At 43.9% G+C, this 26675-nt stretch overlaps 1 protein-coding gene across 12 annotated transcripts in view; it reads right to left on the bottom strand.

The window, feature by feature from the left end:
* LOC129696489 (extracellular sulfatase Sulf-1-like) overlaps nucleotides 1–26675 on the bottom strand; it is a 448145-nt gene that overhangs the window by 122843 nt on the left and 298627 nt on the right. For 9 of the 12 annotated variants that reach the window (XM_055634441.1, XM_055634443.1, XM_055634439.1 and 6 more), the window contains one exon: nucleotides 4604–4846. In XM_055634441.1, the coding sequence (XP_055490416.1) occupies nucleotides 4604–4775 (172 nt within the window). In that variant the 5' untranslated portion in view covers nucleotides 4776–4846. Of the gene's footprint in view, nucleotides 1–4603; nucleotides 4847–6909; nucleotides 7005–26675 lie in introns of all 12 variants that reach the window. The other 3 variants (XM_055634440.1, XM_055634447.1, XM_055634444.1) reach the window with 1 other exon arrangement.

The raw sequence follows: 26675 nt of genomic DNA, 5'->3' as shown, positions 1-26675 counted from the left end.
TATTCCTAAGCAAAACACAAAGCTCTGGAGGAGCCCAGTGGGTCAGGCAGCATCTGTTAAGGGAATGTTCTACAACGTTTCGGGTGGCGAGCTTTCTCCCTCATTTATCCCTTTAATAATTTACAGACAACTCAGTATTTAAATCATTGAATCCCCTTTTTTAAAATTACTTTTAAGACTTCTCACATTATTTTCTATGTTGTTAGTACCACAGTGAATGAGACACTGAATACTCCTCTCCGTCTCTGACATCTTTGTGAAATAGTGAAAGATTTCTCTAATCTTGACACCAAATAGTTAATATGTTATGTGCAACTTTCCAACTTGCTTTCAGTTCCTTTAATCATTAAAATCCCAACAGCTACCAAGTTGCAGCTCTATTCCATTATCCCTAACACAACACAATTTTCAACCGCTCCCTTCTCCAAGGTGCCAATATCAACATTCTCTTTATCCTTCAGACAGCTTCAGAACCAGTTCAACCAACTAGGAGTATGTTCTGAGGAAGACCACCAGACTAATCTCCAAGCTATCATTGACTAGTTCATTTAACCATATGATGGAGACCCGGGTACTGTCTGTATGGAGTTTGTGTGTTCTCCCCGTGACCGTGTGGATTTACTCCATGATCGTTGGTTTCCTCTCACACTCCAAAGACGTACAGGTTTGTGGGTGAATTGGCTTTGGTTTGTATACTTGGTATAAGTGTAAATTGTTAATGTGCGGGGATCGCTGGTCGGTGCGGATTCAGTGGGCCGAAGGGCCTGTTTCCACGCTATATCTCTAAAACTAAAACTAAACTATAACTGGATGGTCCTGCCACTCAGTATCCACAGAACAAAAGTCCTCTAGTAATCTGCCACCTCTGCAAAAGCTTTCCCTCCGTTATGCCTCCCCACCCCCCCCCCCCCCCCACACCCGACCCCCCACCTGCACAACATGGCCTTCCAACAATAATAAACACTGATGATGAAATACATTATGATTTTCGCTGCACCATCCCAGCTTTGTGTCCTTAATTAATCTCCTGTAGGCACCTCAAGGCACTTAAAATATAGCACTGTTAAGTCACCTTTATTGTCATATACACAATACAGTGTTGTACGGGTACAATGAGCAATCTTGCTTATCACTAATATTATGTCTATGAAATCCTCCAAATTCACTGAAAGGATAAATGAGTAACATCAGTGTCCTCCCCTAGGCTATCCCACCCAGCACTGAGGTCCTGATTATATACTCTGTGTAGGAAGGAACTGCGGATGCTGGTTTAAACTGAAATAGACACAAAAACTGGAGTAACTCAGCGTGTCAGACAGCATCTCTGAAGAAAAGGAATAGGTGACCCAACTAGATCCGAAACATCATCTATTCCTTTTCTCCAGAGATGCTAAGTAACTCCAACTTTTTGTGTCTATCCTGATTATATTTTGTTGGATCCGTTGGGAAGACCACATCTTTCACCTGCCTGATGCCAGACCTCTGAAACAGGCTGTCCAATACAAGCTCTGTCATGAGATTAGATTATCACGTGAACAGAGGAACAGATTCAAGGAAGTGTTCAAAGTCTCTTTGGGAAATTACAAACTCCTCATTGATGCTTGGGAATCCCTGACCAATGCACATATTCTAGTAGGAACATTCAGAATGGCCTTGAGAACTTTAAGTCCATGCATTAGGAACATATATACACCTTGCATAATACACAAACTAACCATCTGCCTGCACAGTCAGTTATTTTATGCACCATCAGTGGAAAAGGCTAAGGTTCCACATTGGCCTTACTAGCTACCTCAGAATCCACAAAATAGGAGTGGGAGCAAGATACTCTCTATCCCATTGGACTCCCCAAGAAGCCGTTATATCTTTAGAATGAGATCAGTTTATCTAGTTCTGGATCACTAGCTCACTTTGGTCCCCAAGATAATGTACACAATTGGTCATGCACACCCAACTCTGACCCTACCACAAAGTAATCGCAAGCATAGGACACAACCAATATATCTGAAGCAAGAAGGAACAAAGCCGGTAACTATGGAATCACCTCAATTCATATGAAAAAGGCCGGACCAGCTCAAAATTACATCCACCTAGTAATACATTGCAGAATTGTCTTTGCTCTAATGCTTTTCCCTTGGTATACAATCGTAAGCATCCTGCAACATACATCAAACTATGTCTTCCAAGTTGATCAGGTAATTCTACATCATGCTCATTGCGTTGGTGCATGAAATGTTTAAATGTTGTACAGTTCACATATACGTTAGTTATAAACTATTAGTTTAATTGCATTTAATCTTTATGCATCAATGTATTTTTTTAAAAAGGTGCATGAATCAGTGCTTACAGCTTCCTAATGTCATGAGTAAAGCCTTATATCCCAGTGTTAATGGAGATGATAAATAGAAGTAACAGCCTCTCCTGCTTGCTCTGTCATCTATGTCATTGCCATTTTTCTATGCTAACAATCATATTCCTTGATTCACTTAATAGCTTATATATGTATGAAAGTCAAACTTATGGGTAACATTCTCCACACAATATCTTGATTAGCTCAAGAAGAAAATATGAACAATATGTGAGAATTGTATCGTAACCAATCTGGATGTTTTGAGAAAATCCACATGGTCCTGAATTAGTTCCTCTGTTTAAATCTGATAGAAAGAAAATCATATACTAATATTAAAAGTGTAGGAAGGAACTGCAGATGCTGGTTTAAACTGAAGATAGACTCAAAAAGCTGGAGTAATTCAGCGGGACAGGCAGCATCTCTGGAGAAAAGGAATGGGTCTCGACCTGAAACGTCACCCTTTCCTTCTCTCCAGAGATGCTGCCTGTCCTGCTGAGTTACTCCAGCTTTTTGTGTCTACCAATAATAAAAGATACATTATAATTTCACTTGTTATGGACATAACAAGTAAAGGGCCTGTTCCACTTAGGCGACTTTTTAGGCGAGTGTAGGAAACTCTGTGCTCGCCACATGATCGCCACATGGTCGCTACATGTTTGCTGATGGTCTCTGGTGAGTCTCCTTCATGCTCGCGAGGAGTTCCCGCATTCTGGGAACTAGTCGCGGCCTCAGTATGGTCGCCGCAAATTTTTCAACATGTTGTAAAATTTTCTGCGACCAACAATTGGTTGCCATGGAGAAAATTGCTAATCCTGTAGTCGTAGGTGCAGTTGTAGTGGGGTCGCCATGTAGTTATGGGTAGTCGAGGTAGTCGTAGGTAGTTCTAGTTAATCGCCTTTGCTGACTGAACATTTTCATTGGGGAAGAAAAACGCAAACACAAGTTTTCAGAGCCAAGGATAACCAACCGGTAATGTTAAATGCCCGCCAAACTTCACAGCTGTGTATCTCTGGCTTATTAAAAGTTGTCTGGCTTCTTAAAAGTGTCTCCACTCCTTCTCCCCCCTTCTCCCCTTCTCCCCTCCCCCCCTCTCCCCCCACCTTAAAAGGATTTACCGTACACTGTGCTAGCCGTCTTAACCTTCCTGTTCATCGCGGTGTGTGTCTGTATCACCTTGGCTTTGCACCGTGTGAATTTCAGACAGGCTCCCGCCGCTTTCCCTGACCCCCGCCTTCGCGGTGTGTGTGTGTGCGTGCGTGCGTGTGTGTGTGTGCGTGGATGTGTGTGTGCGCGTGTGCGTGTGTGTGCGTGTGTGCGTGTGTGTACGTGTGTGTGTGTGTGTGTACGTGTGTGTACGTGTGTGTGTGTGTGCGCGTGTGTGTGTGTGTGTGTGTTTGTGTGCGTGTGTGTGTTCCACTCTGACAGTCGCCCTTCCAGTTCGCGATTTTTCAGGCGAGTGCCAATAACTTGACAGTCTCCGGCAGTCCGCTGAAAAATCGCCCCAGTCGGACAGGCACCTTAACTATTTTGCACCTCTCCTGATTTTCCTTTGTACAGCAGCTAAAATTAAGGCTGAAATTATTTCAAGCCTCCCCTGATGTCTTGCTAATATTGAATGTGTTAAAATAACAACAGCAAATCAACAATCCGCACATACCTCTCCTCATTTTTATTTCAGCAGTTGGATTTTATTTTAATTTACTTCAATAACATTATAAATCTGAGGATTTTATTTAGATAATTCATCCTCACCAGTTCCATGCTATTGCATGAGGCAAAATTACCCTCAGTGTGGCTAAACAATAAATAAACTATGCACAATTGAAGAAGGTTTGACCTGAAACGTCACCCATTCCTTCCCTCCAGAGATGCTGCCTGTACTGCTGAGTTACTCCAGCATTTTGTGCCTAACTATGCACAATTGGAGGTCTCAGATTCAATTCCTGGTTTGTGCTGAGTTGGCTGATAATAAGACTCCGATTTAAATCCAAGGTGGCAGATGGAATGCTAATGTTAGCCTCAGTGCCTCCAAGTCAAGGAACATAAAGCAGCCATGGTTGCTGCTTTTAATCACTTTCCAGTGCCCCTAATGAATTTGCATGTGCAAGCTTAGCTGTGCTGCCCCCTATTGTCATAAAACCTTGCTACACCTAAGCTTGCAAATTCAGACCAACAGGCAGCTATGTCAGCAGTAGATGACTGCCTTCAGGAGACAGGAGACAATGCAGACAAATTAAGGTAAAACTTTCTCACCGAGCTCCACGTCCTGATCATCAGTGATAATAAGAATGATGTTGGGTCTGATATTCCTTCGATCACGCTGCACCCGTCCTTTAAACCGCTGTGGTTTTAAGCTTGAGCTAAGGACATCCATCAGTTCATTACTCAGCACAACCAAGAACAGAGTCAGTGGCGAGACTTTCATTATGTCGAAACGGTGGAGATCACAGTGGAAAACAGGAGTATCTTTGGCTTCACCGTCTCTCACCAAGTGATCTGTAATTAAGAAGGAACAAATTAGAAGAATCAGCATGAATGCAACAATGCTTATGACTAAATTTGAAAAGGTTAACAGGATTTAAAAATGAAATCATTTGCTGCTGTTTGACCACAAAATTGCTGTCCTTGAGGCTGAACATTTTATTTAAGAGCAGCTGTGATGGGACATGCTATGTATTAAAAAACCCACAATAAACATGGAACTGGGATAAACGCAGTAAAAATATCTGTTCCAGAAAATCTGTGTCAGGTTGCTGTGACCCTGAAGCACAAGAGCAAACAGTGAAAAGCTATACCAGAGAATGTAGTTACTTCTCAGGCTAATGTGAAGCCTTGAAATAGGTTACATATGTTTTACATTAATTGATTTAAGATGATCAGCACGATTCATTGAATCTAGTTGGACCAAATACCTCATTATTATATGACCTTTGTGAATCTATAGCTCTCCTACAACCTTACATAAACAGTATAACAAAACAGTAGATATTGTAATTCACGGACGGTTTAGGATATCAGTGCCAGAACACAACGTTTCACCTGCACAATACCTGTCCCCTCAATGAAGCCCATGCATATGACCAAAGTCCTGTCATGCAGTGGGGAATATTCAATAACTACCTTTTCCAGAAGAAATATATCGAATGACGGCAATTATCTTTCTCGGTATCACCAAAACTTCCAAACATATTGCACACATCAATAATCCAGCCAAGGTGAACTTACAGTGTCATGAAGTTTTGATGTGCACTCATCATTTTAAGATGTAGATAGTCTCTTTAAAAATATCTCAACACTTGTATGTATACACATGCTATAATCAGTGCTCCCTCAACTCCTACTGGTCAAAGAGCTTTATTTCCATGAGTCTGATTATGCGTGGGGGGTGGGAGGAGGAGGAGGCTGATTTAGCCACAATCCATCGAACTGCTTCAGAATTGATTGATGGGGCCTAAGACCAAAGGTAACTTGCTCCTCTTTGACATTTCCTGCATTCAGCTGGCAGTTTTACACATTTGTGAATTATTTGGATTGAGCACTGAATGCGCACATAGTTCAAAGTGATTAGTGACTTACTGAAAGTGTTTAACAAAAGCATTTAGGCGAGCATGCACATTTGTACCAGTTTTGTTCGAAGGGCAGAAGTCCATTATAATTTAACATTTGCAGGCATAGTAATTAGGAGATGGCACATGAGATTCGCCATCAAATGTTCTAAATGAGCATTTAATGAGTTTCATCAGAAGCCCGGGTGCTCACACTTGGGATTTTGTCCTTGTGCTCTCATATGAATAGTCGCTAATGCAGCAGCCAGCCTTGAGAGATCAAAGCAACGTAAATAAAAGGAGAAAAACAGACGGCATGTACTAAGAATATCATTATTAAAAAATAAATTATGCCAGCATATGTGTGGCTGCAACAGATTCCTTACTAAATGAGATGACCTGATTTTTTGAGACAGCAGAAGAAAAGTCTCTCCATCTTTGTGAATCCTCCGTTACTTTTAGCTCTTTTCATTCAAACTTCAAAACCAGCAAGGTTAACAGAAAGAGGTCTGTACAGATTCTGAAAATCTGGAGCACATTATTATTACAGCTGCATAACTAAGTAGGAGTGCATGCAGCAGCTATTGCAGGGCCGATCACTGTAAGCTTCAGTGGTCAAGCAAACTGCTTTGCACTTAATGGGTAAGTGATTTATGTTGGTGCTTTTCTACTGCACAGCTACGACTTGAAAAACGGGCATAGCAGTTGAGGCAAGATCTAGAAACCTGCACTAGAAGTATTTAAATGCATATGGATAAAATAAGTCCGAGAAAATTGAGCATGGCATTGCCGATGAATGAGAGTGGGCTCAGTCATCCATTTGATGTATGAAAGTACACTGCTACATAAAACAACCACTTCATAGACTTAAAATATTTCTGTGGTGTTTTTTTTTTATGACAGTTAAAAGCATCTTTTGGTGCACATTATTCCGCTGTAAAACATGCACAGTAGCTGGACCCAAAACAACATTCACTATCAAAGACTATAAAAGTCAAGACCAAAAGCTCTTACTTTACAATCACACCGGGAAGTCTTTTCAACGTGCATGCTGTACTTCAAACAAAGTCTGTCAAATATCAGCGTAGTATTTCCAATTTACTGAAATGCTGAAAGAATGAAATACAAGAATCTTCAGTATCACTTACTTTCAGAAAATGAATTGAGTCTCTGGAAGTGAAGAACCTCAGCAGCTGAGGGAGCTGGGCCTCACTGCCTTCATTTAGTACTGTATAGCAAACTTTACAGACACTGTTGACCCAACTACTGCAGTTATTCTGACTGCATTGAGTAAACATTGGCACCAATGACTTTAAATAATCCCTCGCAGTATGTAGTTACAAATGCCAGACAATCATACCTCAGTGACAATGCAAAAGAAAGCAGAATCACAGCCAAATCAACTGGCATTAGGTTTTTTTAAATCACCCATACAGTTCTGCAGCCTGAAGCGTCATTTTTGAGCTGGAGGAAAGCCAGAGATATCTGGGATGAAGTTGTTCAGCTGTGGGAGACGGAGATCCATATCACTCATCCTCAAACCTGGACAATTCTCCGTTCCGTGCTGACCTTTTCCTACCTGACATCCCCACGCAGACTGGTCTCCTACTGCAGTGGGAAGTAAAGCTGTAGAACTAATACTGACAAAGTACTGTGCTTGTCTTCAGGGACAAGGATGTCAGTATTTTTGTGTGGAATCCAACAAGACAGCCTCCTGGCACTTTGCAAGCCTCACAAACCTATGCACTTATTCGACAGCAGGACACTGATGGCATGCCAAACACTGGCCCCTGCAGCGAAGAAAATACTCTGAAATCAAGTCAGTGATGCACAAAAAACAATATTGCAGCAATTCTGCCAGCACAGCACTGTAATTATTTATTGCTGTATCATCCAAACAGAATACCCAGCCAGATAGAGAATCTGTTTGGTCTTTAGTAATCATAAGGCTCCTGTTCTATTTCCCATGCATTGTGACGTACTTCCATTTTTCCACAACTATATATAATAAATGCATTTCAAAACACTTCAATGACCCATTGTCTTTGAAACTTATCTTATATGTCACGATTACCAAGAAAAACTTAAGTGCCCATTGACTGGAGTGTGAATCCCAATCTATACAAGAATAACCTATATATGAAATGTTCAAATGCTCAATACTTTTACCTTAAAGAGGCATACATTGTATGTTCTGAAAAAATATTTTGGATACCTTTATTTTCTTCTAATGGCAATGAGAACAACATGTAATCTTACTAGTAATGACACCAGAGTCACCATGAATAAGTTGAACAATGAAGCTAACATATTTTTCATTGTAGAAACAAGGAACTGCAGATGCTGGTTTATCATGGAAAGACACAACATTTTCCCAACCCAAAGCATCACCTATCCGTTTTTTTCATTGTTACTGGTTTGGAACCACACCATGTGTTTAAGAAGGAACTGCAGATGCTGGGAAATCGTAGGTACACAAAAATGCTGGAGAAACTCAGCGGGTGCAGCAAGCAGCATCTATGGAGTGAAGGAAATAGGCAATGTTTTGGGCCGAAACACTTCTTCAGACCACACCATGCCATTTTGTGGCATTGAGTTACCTAGATTGCTCACATGGGGAAAATAATACCCATTGTTGCCAGGTTACATTCTTTTGAAATTTGGAGAAAAGCCAAAAATGTAATACCTTGTTACTGTCATTAGTAATTGCCCTTACTGTGTCTACAAGCCAAAGGTGTGAACAATTGAATTCTCCAATTTCAAGTAATTCCCCCCTCCCCCCAACCCCTTTCTCTTTTACTTGCCACCACTGCGCCCACACTGCTCCTGTACCCACACAGAACTCCCACCATCTCTCACTGCCCCAGTCACTGTCCTCAATTCCTCTCCTCCATTTGCTCATCACTGGTCCCCGAGTCCCATATTTCCTCTTTATCCCTCAATTTTCCATTCCTCCTGTCCCAATCCACCCATATTTATATGGCTTTATATTTCACTCCTTTTTCTTTCCTTACCTAATACCCTATTGGCTCATTTTCACCTCTAGCCTGTCACTTACTCCATCCATCTCACCTGTATCCACCTATCAGTTGCCAGGCTTTATTCCACCCCACCTCTCTTTTCCGATTTCTCCCCCATACTCCATCTTTCTGAAGTCCTCCATCTCTCCCCGATTCAATCTGAAGAAGGGTCTCAACCCGAAATGTCACCCATTCTTATCAAGAGATGCTGACTGTCCCGCTGAGTTACTCCAGCATTTTGTGTCTATCTTCTGTCTGCAAAAGAGTTCCAACCCAAAATGAGTCTCTCCATTCCCTCCGCAGACCCTGTCTGACCCATTGGTTTCCTTCGGCACTTTATTTTTTGGTCAAGATTCCAGCATCTGCATTTTCTTGTGCCTATTGCTTTTACTGGCTGTTTATTATAAATATTGCTTTAGCTCACAATTGTATCATAAAAATAAAAAGATCTGAAAAGACATAACCCAAGAATGATTCTCCCCCAAAAATCCCTTAACATCTATTGATCAACATTTTTTTTCTCCAGCTCAGAATTTCCTCACAAAATCCACCTTTCACTACAATAAGTCTACGTCGACCAGCAATTACCTGTACACTAGCACTACGCTACACACTAGGGCCAATTTACAGAAGCCAATTAACCTACAAACCTGTATGTTTTTGGAGCAAGGAAGAAAAACTGGAGCACCTGGAGAAAACCCATGCAGTCACAGGAAGACGTACAAACTCCATACATACAGCACCAATAGTCAGGATCGAACTGAGGTCTCTGGTGCCATAAGGTAGCAACTCTACTGCTGTGACGCCCAGATTATGGCAAACCAAAGTATGCCTTTGGTAATGGTAAAATGGAATAGGAATACTTTATTGTCACATGTGACTAGGCACAGTGAGATTCTTTGCTTGCATACATAATGTATACAAATAGCAGGCACCTACGTCATTGACAAAGTTACAAAGCACACCGGCTCCCACTTTTGCTCCTCCCTCCCCCCCCACACCGGGACCTCATTGTCCTTTGTCCCTCCCCCCGACATTGTCCATTGTTCTCCTCCCACCTTCCTCACGGCGGTTCCCCTAAACCGGGTCCTCCATTGTTCTTCCCCTCCCCCCGACGGTGGTTCTTCGATGCTCGAATCGACCGTCGACTGCGGGTTAACCCGAGAGAGTGGTGAATCTGTGGAATTCTCTGCCTCAGAGGGCGGTGGAGGCAAGTTCTCTGGATGCTTTCAAGAGAGAGCTAGATAGGGCTCTTAGAAATAGCGGAGTCAGGGGATATGGGGAGAAGGCAGGAATGGGGTACTTATTGGGGATGATCAGCGATGATCACATGGAATGGTGGCGCTTGCTCGAAGGGTCGAATGGCCTACTCCTGCACCTATAGTCTATTGTCTGTTGAGGCATTGCCACCGCCGTGAGGCTCACCACCGCCGAGGCCCCATCGTCATGAGGAGTCACCAATGCCACTGCCGAGGCCTCACTACTGTCTACCCCCCACTTCACGCCTCCGTGGTGCCGACCCGGGCCCCAGCCGCGGGCTCCGTCAGCGGCTTCGCCCGACCTGGGTTTCTACCCACGAGGCCCCGGCTGAGCCCCGACCCGGGCTTCTACACGGCGATCCGGGAGGCATCAAGACCGCGACGCCTCGATAAAGGCCTCCAGCCGCATTCCCAGTCCACAGCCCCGGCCCGTCGGATGGCCTTCTGACTGCACGGCTGGTCAAGAGATAAATAGATGGCCACCCAGCAATTCTGCTTTCTCCCCCAATGTCCTAACAGCTGAATGTTGCATCCACCATAATACCAAATCCACACCAAAGTGTGATTTGGGTGTTTCCGTAAATACCGCACTCAGTAGTGAAATTGAAGGTCTCCAAACCTATTTCCCTGTAATATTCCCATTGATTCATATCCTGTAATTAAAGTAGTATAGATCATGGTGTATAGCCAAAATAATGAGATGAAGCAAAAATAAATAAATCTGTTTTTATAAAGAAAAATATCAGATATGTTCCTGTGTTTACTTGCTTCTTCAGAAGATTCGTCACCTATCCTTTTCTCCAGAGGTGCTGCCTGACCTGCTGAGTTACTGCAGCTTTTTGTGTATATCTACATATCATATACTGTTGCAAAACCTCTGAGGTTGAAAGTCCTTTGTTGATGTGACCTTCTGTGCAGTCTGCCTCGATATACATGCATGAAGACATTATTTATGCAAGTTCCTTCTCATCAATGTAGTAATTAGCAAGGAAATCAACAAACTAACCTGAACTCAGATCAAGGAACTCAATTGATTATTTGACTAGTTACCATGAGCAACTAAACCCTAATTAAAATCAAACAAACAAAATCCATACACATTTGTGGCAGAAGGAAACAACATAAGGCATGGCAAACATTGCAAGCTTCTTTTAAATGGGTCATTAAGTAAACAGAAATTTTAGAATCTGGCATTCTGCTGATGTGCACAATGCTCTGATCCTTTTGAGCAATTATGATATCCGAAAGACCCCATTTTTTTTCCTATGGAGACTTGGATGATGATTAACTTGCCACCTGGGGATAGCATGTAGCAGGTTGGTACCCTTATTTACGGAAACACCCATTTACAAGGGAGGCTACGGAAGGTTTTAAGTAGAAAACTAAATCGATTGTCAATGAGTTTTCTGAGCAGTGATGTTGCAGCCGAAAATAAACACAAAAACTGCTGGAAGAAACTCAGCAGGCCAATCAGCATCTCTGGAGACAAAGGGCTGATCAAACTTTTGGGTCGAGACCCTACTACATTACAGAGGGTGTAGAGCGAAGCTATGAAAGTATGAGGGGAAAATGAGATGGGTTTGGTTGGTGATAGCTGGAAAGTAGGTAAGGAGAGATTCTCTCTCTAGTCTAAAGAAGTGTCTGAAGAAGGATCTCGACCCGAAACATCACCCATTCCTTCTCTCAAGGGATGCTGCCTGTCCCGCTGAATTACTCCAGTTTTTTTTGTGTTTATCTGGTTTAAACCAGCATCTGCAGTTTCTTCCTACACAGTAAGTCTATGCCCTATGGGTTAGAATCCTCAATGCTGGGGAACAGACTGGGAATGTTCACTTTTTCATGCCCTCATGATCTTGTACACCTCAATAAAGTCAGCCCTCAGTCACATACACACCAAAGACAGAAGTCCCAGTCTTTCCCTATAACACAAAACACAAGACCACATTTCCAGGTAACATTCTGGTGAATCTTTTCTGTACACTTTCCAAGTTAAATGATATCCTTTCTATAGGTTTGTGATCAGAACTATTGCACAGTAAAAAAAAAACCAACGACTGGTACAGCTGCAGGCCAATTGTACTCAATACTCTTACCACAAAGGGCTGATCAAACTTTTGGGTCGAGACCCTACTACATCATCAGAGGGTTCCACCTGACTATGCCACTTTCAGGGAAAAATGCACCTGGGTTCTCAGATCTCTGGAGTAGGTAAGGACACTCTTCAAGGCTCTACCATTTAAAGAAGTGTAGCGATGCCCTGTCTAGACCCGAAACGTCACCCATCCTTCACTAATTTATGATCCCTGTTGAAACTCCAGATATTTTTCCTCATCTGGTTTAAACCATATCACCAATTTGTAAATGTACTACACAGTAAACTGCATTGTCATTCAAATATGGGTGCAAAGAGACTCAAAAGGGGTCCAAACTGGGAATGTTCATTTTTTTATTGCCCTCATGATCTTGAAACAGTGGATAAAGTCAGCCCTCATGTTATCCACACCAAAGACAGAAGTCCCATCTTTCCTATACACAAAACACAAGCAAGCCTTACACAGTAAACAGGAAGAGCAGAGTGTAAGATCCATTAATGATATCCTTTCATAGTATATGATCAGAACTATACACAGTAAGTGTTCTTACCAGTTCCAGCTGCAAAACATTTGTACTCAATACTCGTACCAACATGGAGGTAGTGTGCCAAAATCTTCTTTGTACCCTAACTTTTCCACCTGACTAGCTCACTTTCAGGGAACCATGCAGTGTACTCTCAATCTCTCTGAGTACAACAGTATTTCTATTTCTACATTTCATCTTTCAGCGCATTTGATGGTCACGAAAGCAAAACTACACTTGAAGATCTGTCGCAAACTTGGATATCCATCCACTGCCCACTATACAACATTAGTAAATTTACTAAAATGTTAACTGCATTGTCATTCAAGATGAAGGGGGAAAGAGACTGAAAATTGTCCCAAACCAACTGGTGGAATTGGTTTATTATTGCTGTGTGCTGCCTTTGTGGAAACCGAGTCTGTAATGACTTTATAATCAAATCAAATATAACAATATAACCATTACAAGCACGGCCTTACACCATCTATAACATCTAGTCCGAGCCGAAACATAATCTCCCCTGTCAGAGTATACCTTCGCATCAGACCATAACCCTTCCATTCCCTTCCCAGTCCAATGTCTATGGAGGTTATTTTTAAATGGGATTGTACCCTAACTTAAGGACCTGTTAGCTCAGTTTCCTTTCACTGGCAAGCTCATTGTTGAGTACACAGCTACCACTTTCATCTTTCACGCATTTCCCCCTCACGTTAGCAAAACTAGTTGAACTTCTGTCCCAATATTCTCATGTCATGTCCCCATTAGTTTGAATCTTCCCTACTAAATCAGAGGGTCTTAAAGCTTTTCCACGGGGAACTCTGTCTATCCCTCTCATAATTTTAAAAACCTCTATCAAGTCCCCCCTTAACCTTCTGCGCTCCAAAGAATAAAGCCTCTTTGGACTTACACAGGTGGGTGGCTCATCTTGTGCTGTTAATGGGTTGTACTCATCAGCAGACTGCCAATATCAGTCTCTGTTGGCATCAGGTTAAGCCTGCCAGTATTGCTTTAAGCTGCTTTATACTTGTTAAAAATTAAATCCATTGTAGCTGTTCATCATGCCAGAATGAAATCTCATCTGGGAATCTGAGGAATGGCATAGCCAGCAGATCATTGTTTCGTTGAAGGGGGAGAACTTCATGGAAGAGGACTACTTTTCAAACAGATGCTCTGCTGCTTTCCTTTCACATCATCTCCTTCCATTCTGGGGCTTCTCATGTTCATGATGATTGTTCAGTCCCACTATATTTCTGTCTCCCAGCACGATGAGCTTTGTTTGCCCTTGCGCATGTTTCAGGATCTGGAGCTCATCCTCTGCAAAACACCAACGCAATCTTCCCCCCGGCTGGACTGGTTCGCACATCAAATACCTCTCCTCTCCACTCATTACTCCAAACAAGACTTCATATTTTATCAATCTGTACAAGTCCGAGCTGCATCAGTCAATCAGTGAGATCCATGGAACATTGTTTTAGTACATATACTGGCTCCTTCGTCACCTCTTTTTCCAGTTCATTGATTCAACTCTATTTCATGGTATCAAGCTGAAGTAGACACCAGGAAAGCCATCTTTCACTCTTCCTCACTCTTAAATTCTCCTGCATTGTTACTTGACAAATATCCACTCCAGGTCTGCTATCCATCACATCTTCATTCACTACACATACTCCTATTCAATATCCTGTAATAACTCAATTTCTGCATGTCCACCACAACTATTCCGATTATGCTTATTTACGTACCACTGCTTTACCTTGTCTTTCTTGGTACAGGATCCCAATGAACTTGGCTGGAAGGGCTTTTGATTACGCCTGTTCCATTCCCTATACTTCTTGCTTCCCTCCTTACTCCTCCCAAAACCCCAATTGTTTTGTTTCCCAGTGAGATACATAAATGTTCTTTGTTATGGGTGTTTGTCCTGCGCTGAGGAAGCTTTATGGCTGCAGCAGGTGGCAGATGCTCACAAACTTCACTGTTCAAGAAGGAGAATCATCTCTGACGTCAAGAACTCCAACTAAAATCTTATTCCCACTCCCTCTTCATGCAACTTGTTCTTTGCACATTCTTCTAGACTTACTGTGTTCCATAGGGAATGTCTATTAACGTAATCACATCTGGTCGCAACTAGTCGTTTGCAGAAACCTTAAAACCATCAAAAAGATGTTTAGCACATGTCACAGCTGTAGACCTTTGCAATTTATTCATGTATTTATAAAATCATAGAAACAAAAAATAAGTTAGCATTTAACTCATAAATCGTTAATCCCATCCAACCCAAAAATAATAATCCCTTGATATTATGCAGATTTTGAATCTTTCCTGCATCAACATGCAAGGTTAATAGAAGGCATATGTTGGTGTGTTCCAAATGACAGCAGATGTGTCAAATCAGTATTGCTTGATGTCCTGAAAATCAAAGAACTGCAGATATGGAAAAACAAAATAAAAGCTGGAAAACGCTGGGAAGGGCTCAAAGTGCTGGAGTAACTCGCCAGTTTAGGCAGATCATGGAGAGGTGACCTTTCAGGTCGAGACATGTCAGTCTGAAGAAGGGTCTTGACCCAAAACGTTACCTATCCAAGTTCTTGGAGATGCTGCCTGACCTGCTTACTTATTCCAACACGTTGTCCTTTTGTGCATTAACCAGCATCCGCAGTTCCTTGTTTCTGCATACAAATCGATTGTCAGCGTGGGCTTGGTGGACCGAAGATGCCTGTTTCCATGCTGTATCTGCAAACTAAACTGCCACTTATTCTGTATAACTTGCTGAATGTTTCCAGTAATTGTTGTGCTTTATTTGCTCAATGTCATGATCTCTATTCTACAAACTGACATTGATTGTATGGATAATGCGTTCGCCAATTTTAGACTGGTGCATCTTATGTAAGGAGTACTGCATTGCATTTTTAATCCAAAGGGACTCAATAAGCCCATGCATAGATTCATAGTCATACAGCGTGGAAACAGACCCTTCGGCCCAACTTGCCCACACCATCCAATGTGCCCCATCTACATTAGTCCCACCTGCCTGCGTTTGGCCCAGATTCCTCCAAACCTATCCGATCCCTGTACCTATCCACATTTTTTTTTAAGTTGTGATAGTACCCATCTCAACTTCCTCCACTGGTAGCTCGTTCCATATAACTACCATCATTTGTGTAAAAACGTTGCCCCTCAGGTTCCTATTAAATCTTACCCACTCACCTGAAACGCATGTCCTCCAGTTCTTGATTCCCCTACTCTCGGTAAAAGACTGCTCGTTTACCCAATCTAATCCTCTCATGATCTTACCTCAGCCTGCTCAACCTCTCTTTATAGGTCAAGCCCTTGAGTTCCAGCAACATCCTCGTAAATGTTCTCTACACCCTTTCCAGCTTAATAACATCTCTCCTACAACAGGGCGACCAAAATTGAACACAATCCTCTAAATGTGGTCTCACCATTGTCCTGTACATCTGTAGCATTCCAATTTCTATACTCAATACTCTAACTGATGAAAGCCACTGTGCCAAAAGCCTCTTGACCACCCTATCTAACTGTGATGCCTCTTCCAATTAACTATGTACCTGCATTCCTAGATTCCCCTGCTCTAGAATACGCCCCCAGAGCCCTACCATTCACAATGTAGCTCCCACGTTGGTTAGACGTCCCAAAATGCAACACCTCACACTTTCCTGTGTTAAACTCCATCAACCATTCCTCAGCTCTCCTGCCCAACCAGATGTTGTAGAGATCTTCCCTATCTACAACATCATCCACTATAGTGTCCTCTGCAAACATACTACTCATACCTTGCATGTTCTCATTCAAAACATTGACATCAATTATAAACAGCAATTATCCCAGCAGTAGGCATTACAGAATTTAATTTTGCACTTGTTCTATATACTGAACTTGATTCAAAATTTTGAATGGAGAAAGCCCATTATCCAGCGCTGATATGGCTGAAAAGAACAAAAAGACTTCATATCCTGACCATTGGAAATGCTTAAGTAATGAAAAAGCTCCTTGACGTAATCAGTCATGATGTGTAACTTACTGCAATGTTGAGGATAGACACAGCACTACATTAATTTATCATATGTGAATTGAGTAAACAGCTTCCATTGTAAAGTTGTTCAGACTGTTGTATGGTTATCAGATTGAATAGAAAATCCACTGTTATTCCATGCGATAAAATGTACAGAATATATATATTTTTTGAACTGCTTCTGATAATTTTGGAGCTGGAATAGTTTCATTCCATTTCGTCTTTTGATTGATTGCCAGTAGCATTGAGGTCAGAACATTCTGTGACTACAGAAGAGTACAATAATGCCCTGGATAAAATACTGTCAATTATGATGAGATCTCCACAAGCCTCTTGTATGTTGATCTGTAATTAAGTGGCAGGAATTTATATTGGCATTGTATAATATAAAGGAGAGTCAATGACTGAATGCAGAACAGGTTCAAGTGATATAAATTATAACAGCTAAATCTGAGCACCCTGTTCATTTTTCAAGCCTTCAAATTAAATTACTCCAATAATTTTGGCCCAGCATCATCTGTAAAATGTATCATCTGTAAAACTGATCTTTGCTCCGGCCACTGCCGTTACTTCAACATGAAAACCATGACATTTGACCTTCATTTATTATTTTATGTGGTGGATATAAAAGAAAAATTTCGCATCTTCTGGATAATCTACGTCTCATAACAGATTGAACAGTGTTGTAAAGCAATATTATTAACACTTCAAGGGATAAGTTAATCAGTTATCAACATCAATTCAGACGTTAAATATAAAGGAGTCACAACCCAATATGTCACCTATACATAGAAACATAGAAATTAGGTGCAGGAGTAGGCCATTCGGCCCTTCGAGCCTGCACCGCCATTCAATATGATCATGGCAGAGTCCTACCGACTGTGAAGGGCGGTGAAGGACGCAAAGAGAAGGTACAGGGACAAGATGGAGTTACACATGGAGCAGCAGGACACCAGAAGCCTGTGGCAGGGGCTACGGATTGTAACCAACTACCGAAGCACCCCTCCCTCACCCGCATGTGCCGGCACCTCCCTAGCTGACGACCTGAACTCCTTCTACGCTCGTTTCGAGAGGGGCAACAGCACTCCAGGTCTGCCGACTATCGACAATACCGCCAGCGGGCTGGCTAACGAAGCTGAAGGGAGGAATATGCACACATTCTCGCTGTCCGAGCACGACGTGAGGAGGGCACTGACACGGGTGAACACGAGAAAAGCTGCAGGCCCCGATGGCATCTCGGGGCGAGTACTCAAGTCCTGTGCTACGCAGCTAGCTCCAGTGCTCACTACATTATTCAACCTCTCCCTGGACAAGTCCGTGGTCCCTGCCTGCTTCAAAAAATCCATCATTGTACCGGTACCAAAAAATGCCTCCCCAGCCTGTCTGAATGACTACCGTCCGGTGGCCCTTACCTCGGTAGTCATGAAATGCTTTGAGAGGTTGGTGAAGAATCACATCTGCGCCTTCCTCCCTCGGAACATGGACCCGTTGCAGTTTGCATACCGTCCGAACAGGTCCACGGACGATGCGGTCTCCCAGGTCTTGCACACCGCTCTCTCCCATCTGGACAGCCAGAAGGGGGGCTACGTGAGGATGCTGTTCATAGACTACAGTTCAGCCTTCAACACGATAGTCCCCACCAGACTGGCCGGGAAGCTACTGGAATTGGGGCTCAACACCTCCCTGTGTGCCTGGGTCCTGGACTTTCTCACCGCCAGGCCCCAGGTAGTCAAGATGGGAGGGAATACATCGAAGTCCCTCACCCTGAGCACAGGATCGCCCCAGGGTTGCGTCCTCAGCCCCCTATTGTACTCCCTGTACACACATGACTGTGTGGCTAGGTTCAGCTCCAATTCAATAATTAAGTTTGCTGATGACACTGTGGTGGTGGGCCTGATCTCAGACAACAATGAGAGGGCCTACCGGGAGGAGGTGGCTGATCTAGCACTCTGGTGCCAGGAGAACAGCCTCCTCTTGAACATCAAAAAAACGAAGGAGCTGATCATGGACTTTAGGAGGGCACATCATCCGAGGACGTACACTCCATTGAGTATAAATGGGGATCCTGTGGATAGGGTGAACTGTTTTAAATATCTGGGAGTCCGCATCTCTGAGGATATGACATGGTCATCACACGCCTCAGCACTGGTGAGTAAGGCAAGGCAGCGCCTTTACCACCTCAGGCAATTGAGGAAATTCAGAGTGTCTCCGAGGATCCTACAGTGCTTCTACGCAGCGGCGGTGGAAAGCATCTTGTCCAGGAACATTACCATCTGGTTTGGGAATTGCTCTGCCAAGGACAAGAAGGCTCTGCAGAGAGTAGTGCGTTCGGCCGAACGCACTATGGGAACTTCACTCACCCCCCTGCAGGAACTATACAACAGGACGTGCAACTCCAGAGCAAATAAAATCATGAGAGACCTCTTCCACCCCTGCAACGGACTGTTCCAGCCGCTACGGTCAGGCAAACGCCTCCGTTGCCATGCAGTGAGAACGGAGAGGTTGAGAAGGAGTTTCTTCCCAGAGGCAATTTGGACTGTAAACGCCTTTCTCACCAGGGACTAACTCTCCAGAACGTTTTTTCCTTCTATTATTTATTATGTAAAAGAATATGTGTGTTATGATTGTGTTTATAATTTGTTTGGTTGTTTTGTTGTTTGTCTTTTGCACAAAAGTCCGCGAGCATTGCCACTTTCATTTCACTGCACATCTCGTATGTGTATGTGACAAATAAACTTGACTTGACTTGACTTGACTTGGCTGATCATCCAACTCAGTATCCTGTACCTGCCTTCTCTCCATACCCTCTGATCCCCTTAGCCACAAGGGCCACATCTAACTCCCTCTTAAATATAGCCAATGAACTGGCCTTGACTACCTTCTGTGGCAGAGTTCCAGAGATTCACCGCTCTCTGTGTGAAAAAAGTTCTTCTCATCTCGGTTTTAAAGGATTTCCCCCTTATCCTTAAGCTGTGACCCCTTGTCCTAGACTTCCCCAACATCGGGAGCAATCTTCCTGCATCTAGCCTGTCCAACCCCTTAAGAATTTTGTAACTTTCTATAAGATCCCCTCTCAATTTCTCCTAAATTCTAGAGAGTATAAACCAAGTCTATCCAGTCTTTCTTCATAAGACAGTCCTGACATCCCAGGAATCAGTCTGGTTAGGGTTATAATTTATGGGACCCATGTTCTTGGGAAATAATTTCATTTTAATTCTTATATTTTATATTGTTGACAATTTATTCTATGGTAGATTCCTGCAAATGCCTTTCAGATCAGATGCGAGTTGTTAGCTACGGCCTCTCCTTTCCTATTGGCCTCTGATATCCCTTATCTCGTTTATTGCCAAGTTTGAATTTTGCTAATTCTATTCCATAATCAATCCCTGCAGGAGGGAGAACCAGGGTAGTGCCTCCAGCTCCTTCAACCCCCTCTCCTTAGGTACAAAGATGGCTGGGCGAGAAGAGGAGAGGGACGTTGGTTCACCGGGACTGCTCCAGCACATCGAGCGAGCGGGCCGATCAGACTTTGAACTTTGTATAACGATGCCAAAAATGACAGCGTCCACATGTATAATATATGCAAAAGGAATTTCCATGTGTAGTTGCATGTGTGCCAAATAAAGTACTATTGACTATGTGTTGTAATTGCACTAACATACTAAAATATAGCTACATTTTTAGACCTTTTCTTTGTTTAGGCTTTAACATAATGTTTTAGAATATTTTTAGCCATGGATCTACATGCTTATTGTAGATTATTAGACTTCCTTGATTCACAGAACATGCAATGATACATCTGAATGGAAACTTTGTGATCAATAAGAAAATAATCATGACAATATTACTTTAAATTTACTTTAAAGTGGCTTGAGTTTGAGTTTCAAACATTATATTCTATTTGTTATGACCGTCACTTAATTTATTGTTGATCATTTGTCACCATTCTTCACTCATTTAACTTCATCCACTGACTCACAAACAAACCATCAGTACAGTACTCTGGATTAATATATACTTCTGTAAAGTACAATAAACATGCTGTTGTTAAATAAATACGTTATTAGCAGTTCAGAGTTTGTCATCAAGCTGCTGCTGAAAGTAAGAGATGAGCTATGACAAGAATCCAAAGGCAGAGTCACCAAGGTCAAATGGTAAATTGAGTCTAAAGAAGGGTCTTGACCCGAAATGTTGCTTATTTCCTTCGCTCCATAGATGCTGCCTCATCCGCTGAGTTTCTCGAGCATTTTTGTCTAACTAAGGTCAAATGGGAAGATCAGCAGAGGGAAACGATGTAATGGTTAGGTTCTGATGAGATCAAGAGATGATGTCTCACAGTTTGTTGAACCCAAGTTAAAAATGTATTGAAAAGGTCCCAAGGACTCAAAGCAATTGGTCAAAGCATCCATGCTAAATGAACATTAACTGGTAATGTGTCTTTTTGAGAACAGGTACAGATATTGCTGGTACAGGTGCACAACCTTTTATCCGAAGATCCAAATAACGAAAAGCTCCGAATAGCGGACATTTTTTCAGTCCTTGAAGAAAGGTCCTTGAAGACGTTCACCGAGGGCGGCCCGCAGAGGTGACAGCGGAACCTCCGGTCAGTCCTCGAAGAAAGGGGAACTAAATCCCCATTCATAAAAGATGTGATGGTATATTGCGCGGGAGGGTTAATAATTGACAATCTGCTGCTGCCTGCCCGCTGAGTTAAAAAGTTCCCACGGTAGACTCACGATACACAATGTACCGTGAGTCTTGCGTGGGAACGTTTTAACGGGCAGGCAGCAGCAGATTGTCGCTCCCTTCGGTTTCACCCCACCTACACCCCTCTGCTTCCCGGCCATGTGTGTGACCCCTTCCCTCCCCTCTCCAGCTCCCCGCCCATTGCACCGGTGCGGGGGCTTTGCACTGTCTTCACATCGGCGATGCCAGCAGGTCAGCGCCAGTCACCGGAGACGTCAGGACCAACGGGACACCGTCACCCAGGCCCACTGCAAGCACGGAGATCCCAGAGACCCACAGCCAGCAGCAGCCCAGCCCCGTTCCAACTCCAGAGGAACACGCTTCCCGTAGGGACAGAAGCTGATGGTGTGCAAGGTACGTCTTGTTCTTGGGGTTGCAGATGAGGGGGCACAGCTCGGGCTATGACGTCTCCAGCCACCCCCCTGTACAGGAGCTGCGACTGGGAACTGTACCGCCCTTGCAGGTGAGCAGGAGAGTGGGGTTGTTTGCAGTTGCAGGGGGGGGGGGGGGGGGGGGGGGGGGGGGGGGGGGGGGGGGCGGTACAGTTCACAGTCTCAGCTCCAGTCCAGGGGGGTGGCCGGAGACGTCAGGACCAATGGGACACCGACTGCAAGCACGGAGATCCCGGAGACTCACAGCCAGCAGCAACTCTAGCCCAACCCCGTTCCAACTCCAGAGGAACCCGGGTTGCGGATGAGGGGGCGCAGCTCGGGCTGTGGGTGAACTGCCACTTGTCGCTGTAGCGGTCCATCGGGGAGTGGGTTCCTGTTGGTCCTGACGTCTCCGGCCACCCCCCTGGACAGGAGCTGAGACTGGGAACTGTACTGCCCTTGCCCCCTCCCTCTGCAACTGCAAACAACCCCACTCTCCTGCTCACCTGCAAGGGCGGTACAGTTCCCAGTCTCAGCTCCTGTACAGGGGGGGAGCCGAAGACGTCAGGACCACCGGAAGCCCTCCCCGATGGGCCGCTACGGCGACAAGTGGCAGTTCGCCCACAGCCCGAGCTGTGCCCCCTCATCGGGACACCGACCCCCAGGCCCATTGCAAGCACGGAGATCCCAGATCAGCAACTCCAGCCCAGCCCCGCTCCAACTCCAGAGGAACACGCTCCCCGTAGGGGCAGAAGCTGATGGTGTGCAAGGTACGTCTTGTTCTTGGGGTGGCGCAGCTCGGGCTGTGGGCGAACTGCCACTTGTCGCCGTAGCGGCCCATCGGGGGGTGGATTCCTCTGGAGTTGGAGGGACAGGGAGACACAGTGGCTTTTGAGAATGGTGAGCAATCACTTCCAAAGTTCTGCCCACACAGTCAGTACACCTCTCCTATACTTGTCTCCCGCACTAAGATCATCTCGCAGGGAATTATCCCAGCCTAACCCTCCCTTTCTCTCCTATTCTGCAAGAAAAAACTACATTGAAGACTCAAACTCGCGATCGAGTAACTGCCGGGATCGAGGCGCAAATTCGCGACCTTGTGGATATGAGCCGAGCACTCTACCACTGAGCCAGCCGTTAAAATCTACGCTAAAAATCTTCCAATCCGAAAGCAGAAAAATTCCGAATTACGAAAAGTGTCTGGTCCCAAGGCTTTCGGATAAAAGGTTGTGCACCTGTACTACCAAACTCCTCAGACAGTGTAACGTGTGTTGAATCTTTGGATATTTATATTAACTCTGCTGTGAAACTTACCAACTGTCTCAAATTTTCCAATATGTTCTTAAATGATACCTGTATTCTGGATCCGACATTCCTATCTTACCAGCAGAACCTCAAAAGGATCCAAGGGATTAGAAGCTCCAAGTTGACAAGTGCTGCTCTTTCCTCTCCCACCATCTCAATTTCACAACTAATTCTCATGGCACTCTGGGGATAACAGATGCCACACAGAAAAAAATTATGAGAAAGAGTATGGAGAAGTGGATTTTTCTTGTTCTGCTGAAGCTCTTAAAATTCTGCTTTTCGGTCATTTGCCGTTTCACTTCACCATATTAGAAATATTCCTTACCTTCTATCCATCCCTTCATTACCCTCCCTACTGCTGAAAGCTCATTTGTTTTCCTCTTTCCCAGTTCTGAAAAAGGTTCCAGAAACTGAAGCATTAACTGCTTCCCTTTCTAAAGATGCTGCCTGGCTTGCTGAGAATTTATTACACTTTCTGTTTTTAATTCGGATTTCTTACATCTGTAATTTTTTTTGAAACTTCAATTCACTGTCAAACTGTACTACGAAGTACTCAGAGAGTTCATGGAGTTTAACAAGGTGCTTAACACCAAGTTGCTTGCTGGTCCTTTCTCAGCGAGCTGATCACCCAACTCTACTTCTCGATTATGATTCAAGCAAAAGCTGTTTTTAACTCACCGACAGCAACTCTTCTCCAACTACTTTCAATTTCACTGTACCAGTCAACCACTGATCTCTTGTTCCTTAATTCTGAACACATAATATACATGAGGGTCACCCTAATAATGGTAAGTAGAAATCCTGCCTCAGCGTATTTCTGGCAGCCTAAATTTCAGGCCAGAGGCTTAATCTCTGTGCAGCAAAAAAAATGACAAAAGAATAAATTTAGTTTCTTGAAATGATTAAAGTAGGGATCTATTAAACTTTTGTGCCATGCAAAGGAGATATCTTCTTGACAAAGGTGAAATTGGGGTCACATGACCCTATAGAAGGCATGTTTCAAAATGACTGGAAAATCCATTTAACGATCGTGATAGAAAACTTTCCTGGAAACAGAATCTTAGCATAATAGATTAATTACATGTTTATTTTCTTAATTCACATTTACTTCTAATTTCAGAACATGTCATTATTTTCCATCAGGAACCTATATTTCAGTGTAAAATGCCATGTTAAGGAGGTAAATATAATTAAGCTGAATGAGGTAAAACACTTATTCCATCAATGTCTACTGAGGGTGCCTTTGTTCAAATGTCCAAATCAACTATAAATCCTCTTCTGTTAAAATAATATACACCGTCTCCAGACTGAGTAGGCAGAAAAACTAACATTATTCAACATTCCATACAATCTCTGAAAAATATCAGGTTTTTTTTAAAATGGCATTCACCTCATTTGACATTCTAAGTTTCTGCGAGACTGGTAGTAATGGCGCAAATACTAATGACAAAAATGAAATATGCTACACTGCAATTATAAGCTCCAGTACCAATTCCCCACCCCTACCCTTTCTCCTGTTTTGCCCCGAGGATGTTTGTTGGACTACGGTTCACAGCAGCTGTTCCCGGTGCAAGCGACTATTCTTCACCCGTGAACCTCGACTGACAAGCTGCTCCATCATGCAGAGGATCCTGAAGCCTCACCTTCACCCGGTATCCATCCACCCAGCAGCATGGAACGGATAGCAATCAGGAGTAAAACCTCTTGGTGATCCTTCACCTAAAACCCAGAGGTTTTCGGCACATATGCTGCCCTTCAGCAGTTTCTGGCAGTTAATTCTGGAGTTTGTCCTTATGGTGTGTAATGCATCTTCTGATAAAGCCTTGGAGAAACTTAGCAAAGCTGAGACACCTTGTCAGAAACAAGTTTGGTCCTTTAGTAATCTCAAGGCCTCAGTTATGTAGCGTAGACCTTATAGTTACCTGGAAGTAATGGCGAAACCTCAGTTACCCAGGACTGCCAACTCTTACGCATTGAGCGTGAGAATCACGCATTTCGCCCAATTCTCACGCAGATCACCAATTTCTCACGCTCTGTCATGAGAAATTCTGTAATCAATGAGAATTTCAAAACTAATATCAACTGCTTGTGTGCGCATCCGTTGACAAAACAGCAGTATTCTTATTCTCTGCTATTCTCACTTAACCAAACCGTCACACACCACCAAAGCATATCGCCATGCAAATTTACATTGAAAGACACGGACCAGGCAGTGAATGAGTGTCACCCAGCGCAGCAAGTAAGGCCATGTCCTGCTCCCGGCGATCCAGAATTTAAGGATTTATGGGAAGCGGCTGACATGAGTGAGGCCGATGAGAGGTACATAGGCCGTGGAACCGTGGGGGGGGGGGGGGGGGGGGGGGGGGGGGGGGGCTAGGCATGTTTCAATATCTCGGGCTTTGGACGAGGCGCTGCTGTGCTATGAGCAACCTGGTCGTGGGTGTTGGAGAGCCAGGGCGGAGGGAGGGATGGAAGCAGAAGCAGCGGCGGGGGCAGGTGGGGATGGGGAGCCGGGGCTGGCGAGTGTTTGCCGGGCTGGTGAGACGCTCGCTGCAGCTCCAGTCATGGAGCAGCTTCAGTCAAGAGTCCCGGACCGTCGGAAGTGTTGCGCCGCTGCTGTGAGAATTCACCCTGGTGACCGGAATGGACCAGGCTGCAGTTCGGTGCATCCTGGAGGACAACCAGTGGTTGCTGGAAGTAACCAAGCGCTGGGTAGAAGCGGTGGAAGATAGTGGTCTTCAAATGGGGGTGGTTGGGGAAAGCATCCTGCTTGCATGCTAGATTTTCACTCTTACGGCAAGTGCAGGAAAAATGTTCCCGATGTTGGGGGAGTTCAGAACCAGGGGTCACAGTATAAGAATAAGGGGTAGGCTATTTAGGACTGAGATGAGGACAAATCCCAGAGAGTTGTGAATCTGTAGAATTCTCTGCCACAGAAGGCAGTGGAGGCCAATTCACTGGATGTTTTCAAAAGAGAGTTACATTTAGCTCTTGGGGCTAGTGAAAGCAAGGGATATGGGGAAAAAACAGGAAAGAGCTACTGATTTTAGATGAACAGCCATGATCATATTGAATGGCAGTGCCGGCTTGAAAGGCCGAATGGCCTACACCTGCACCTATTTTCTATGTTTCTATGCTTGAGTATATGAGAATAAAACTTGAACACTTGATTTTGAAGCATTCATGCATGGTGGAGGTATAATGTAGTCTTAGAGTGATACAGTGTGAAAACAGGCCCTTCGGCCCAACATGTCCACGCCCGCCAACATGTCCCAGCTATACTACCTGCTTTTGGTCCAGATCCCTCCAAATCTCTCCTATCCAAGTATCAGTCTAACTGTTTCTTAAATGTTGGGATAGTCCCTGCCTCAAATACCTCCACTGGCAGCTTGTTCCATACACCCACCACCCTTTTTGTGAAAAAGGTTACCCC

This window comes from Leucoraja erinacea, chromosome 4 (genome assembly GCF_028641065.1).
Source record: "Leucoraja erinacea ecotype New England chromosome 4, Leri_hhj_1, whole genome shotgun sequence".
Classification (NCBI taxonomy): Eukaryota; Metazoa; Chordata; class Chondrichthyes; order Rajiformes; family Rajidae; genus Leucoraja; species Leucoraja erinaceus.
The sequence above is the reverse complement of the archived record's forward strand: the minus strand, read 5'-3'. Positions and strand labels throughout refer to the sequence as shown.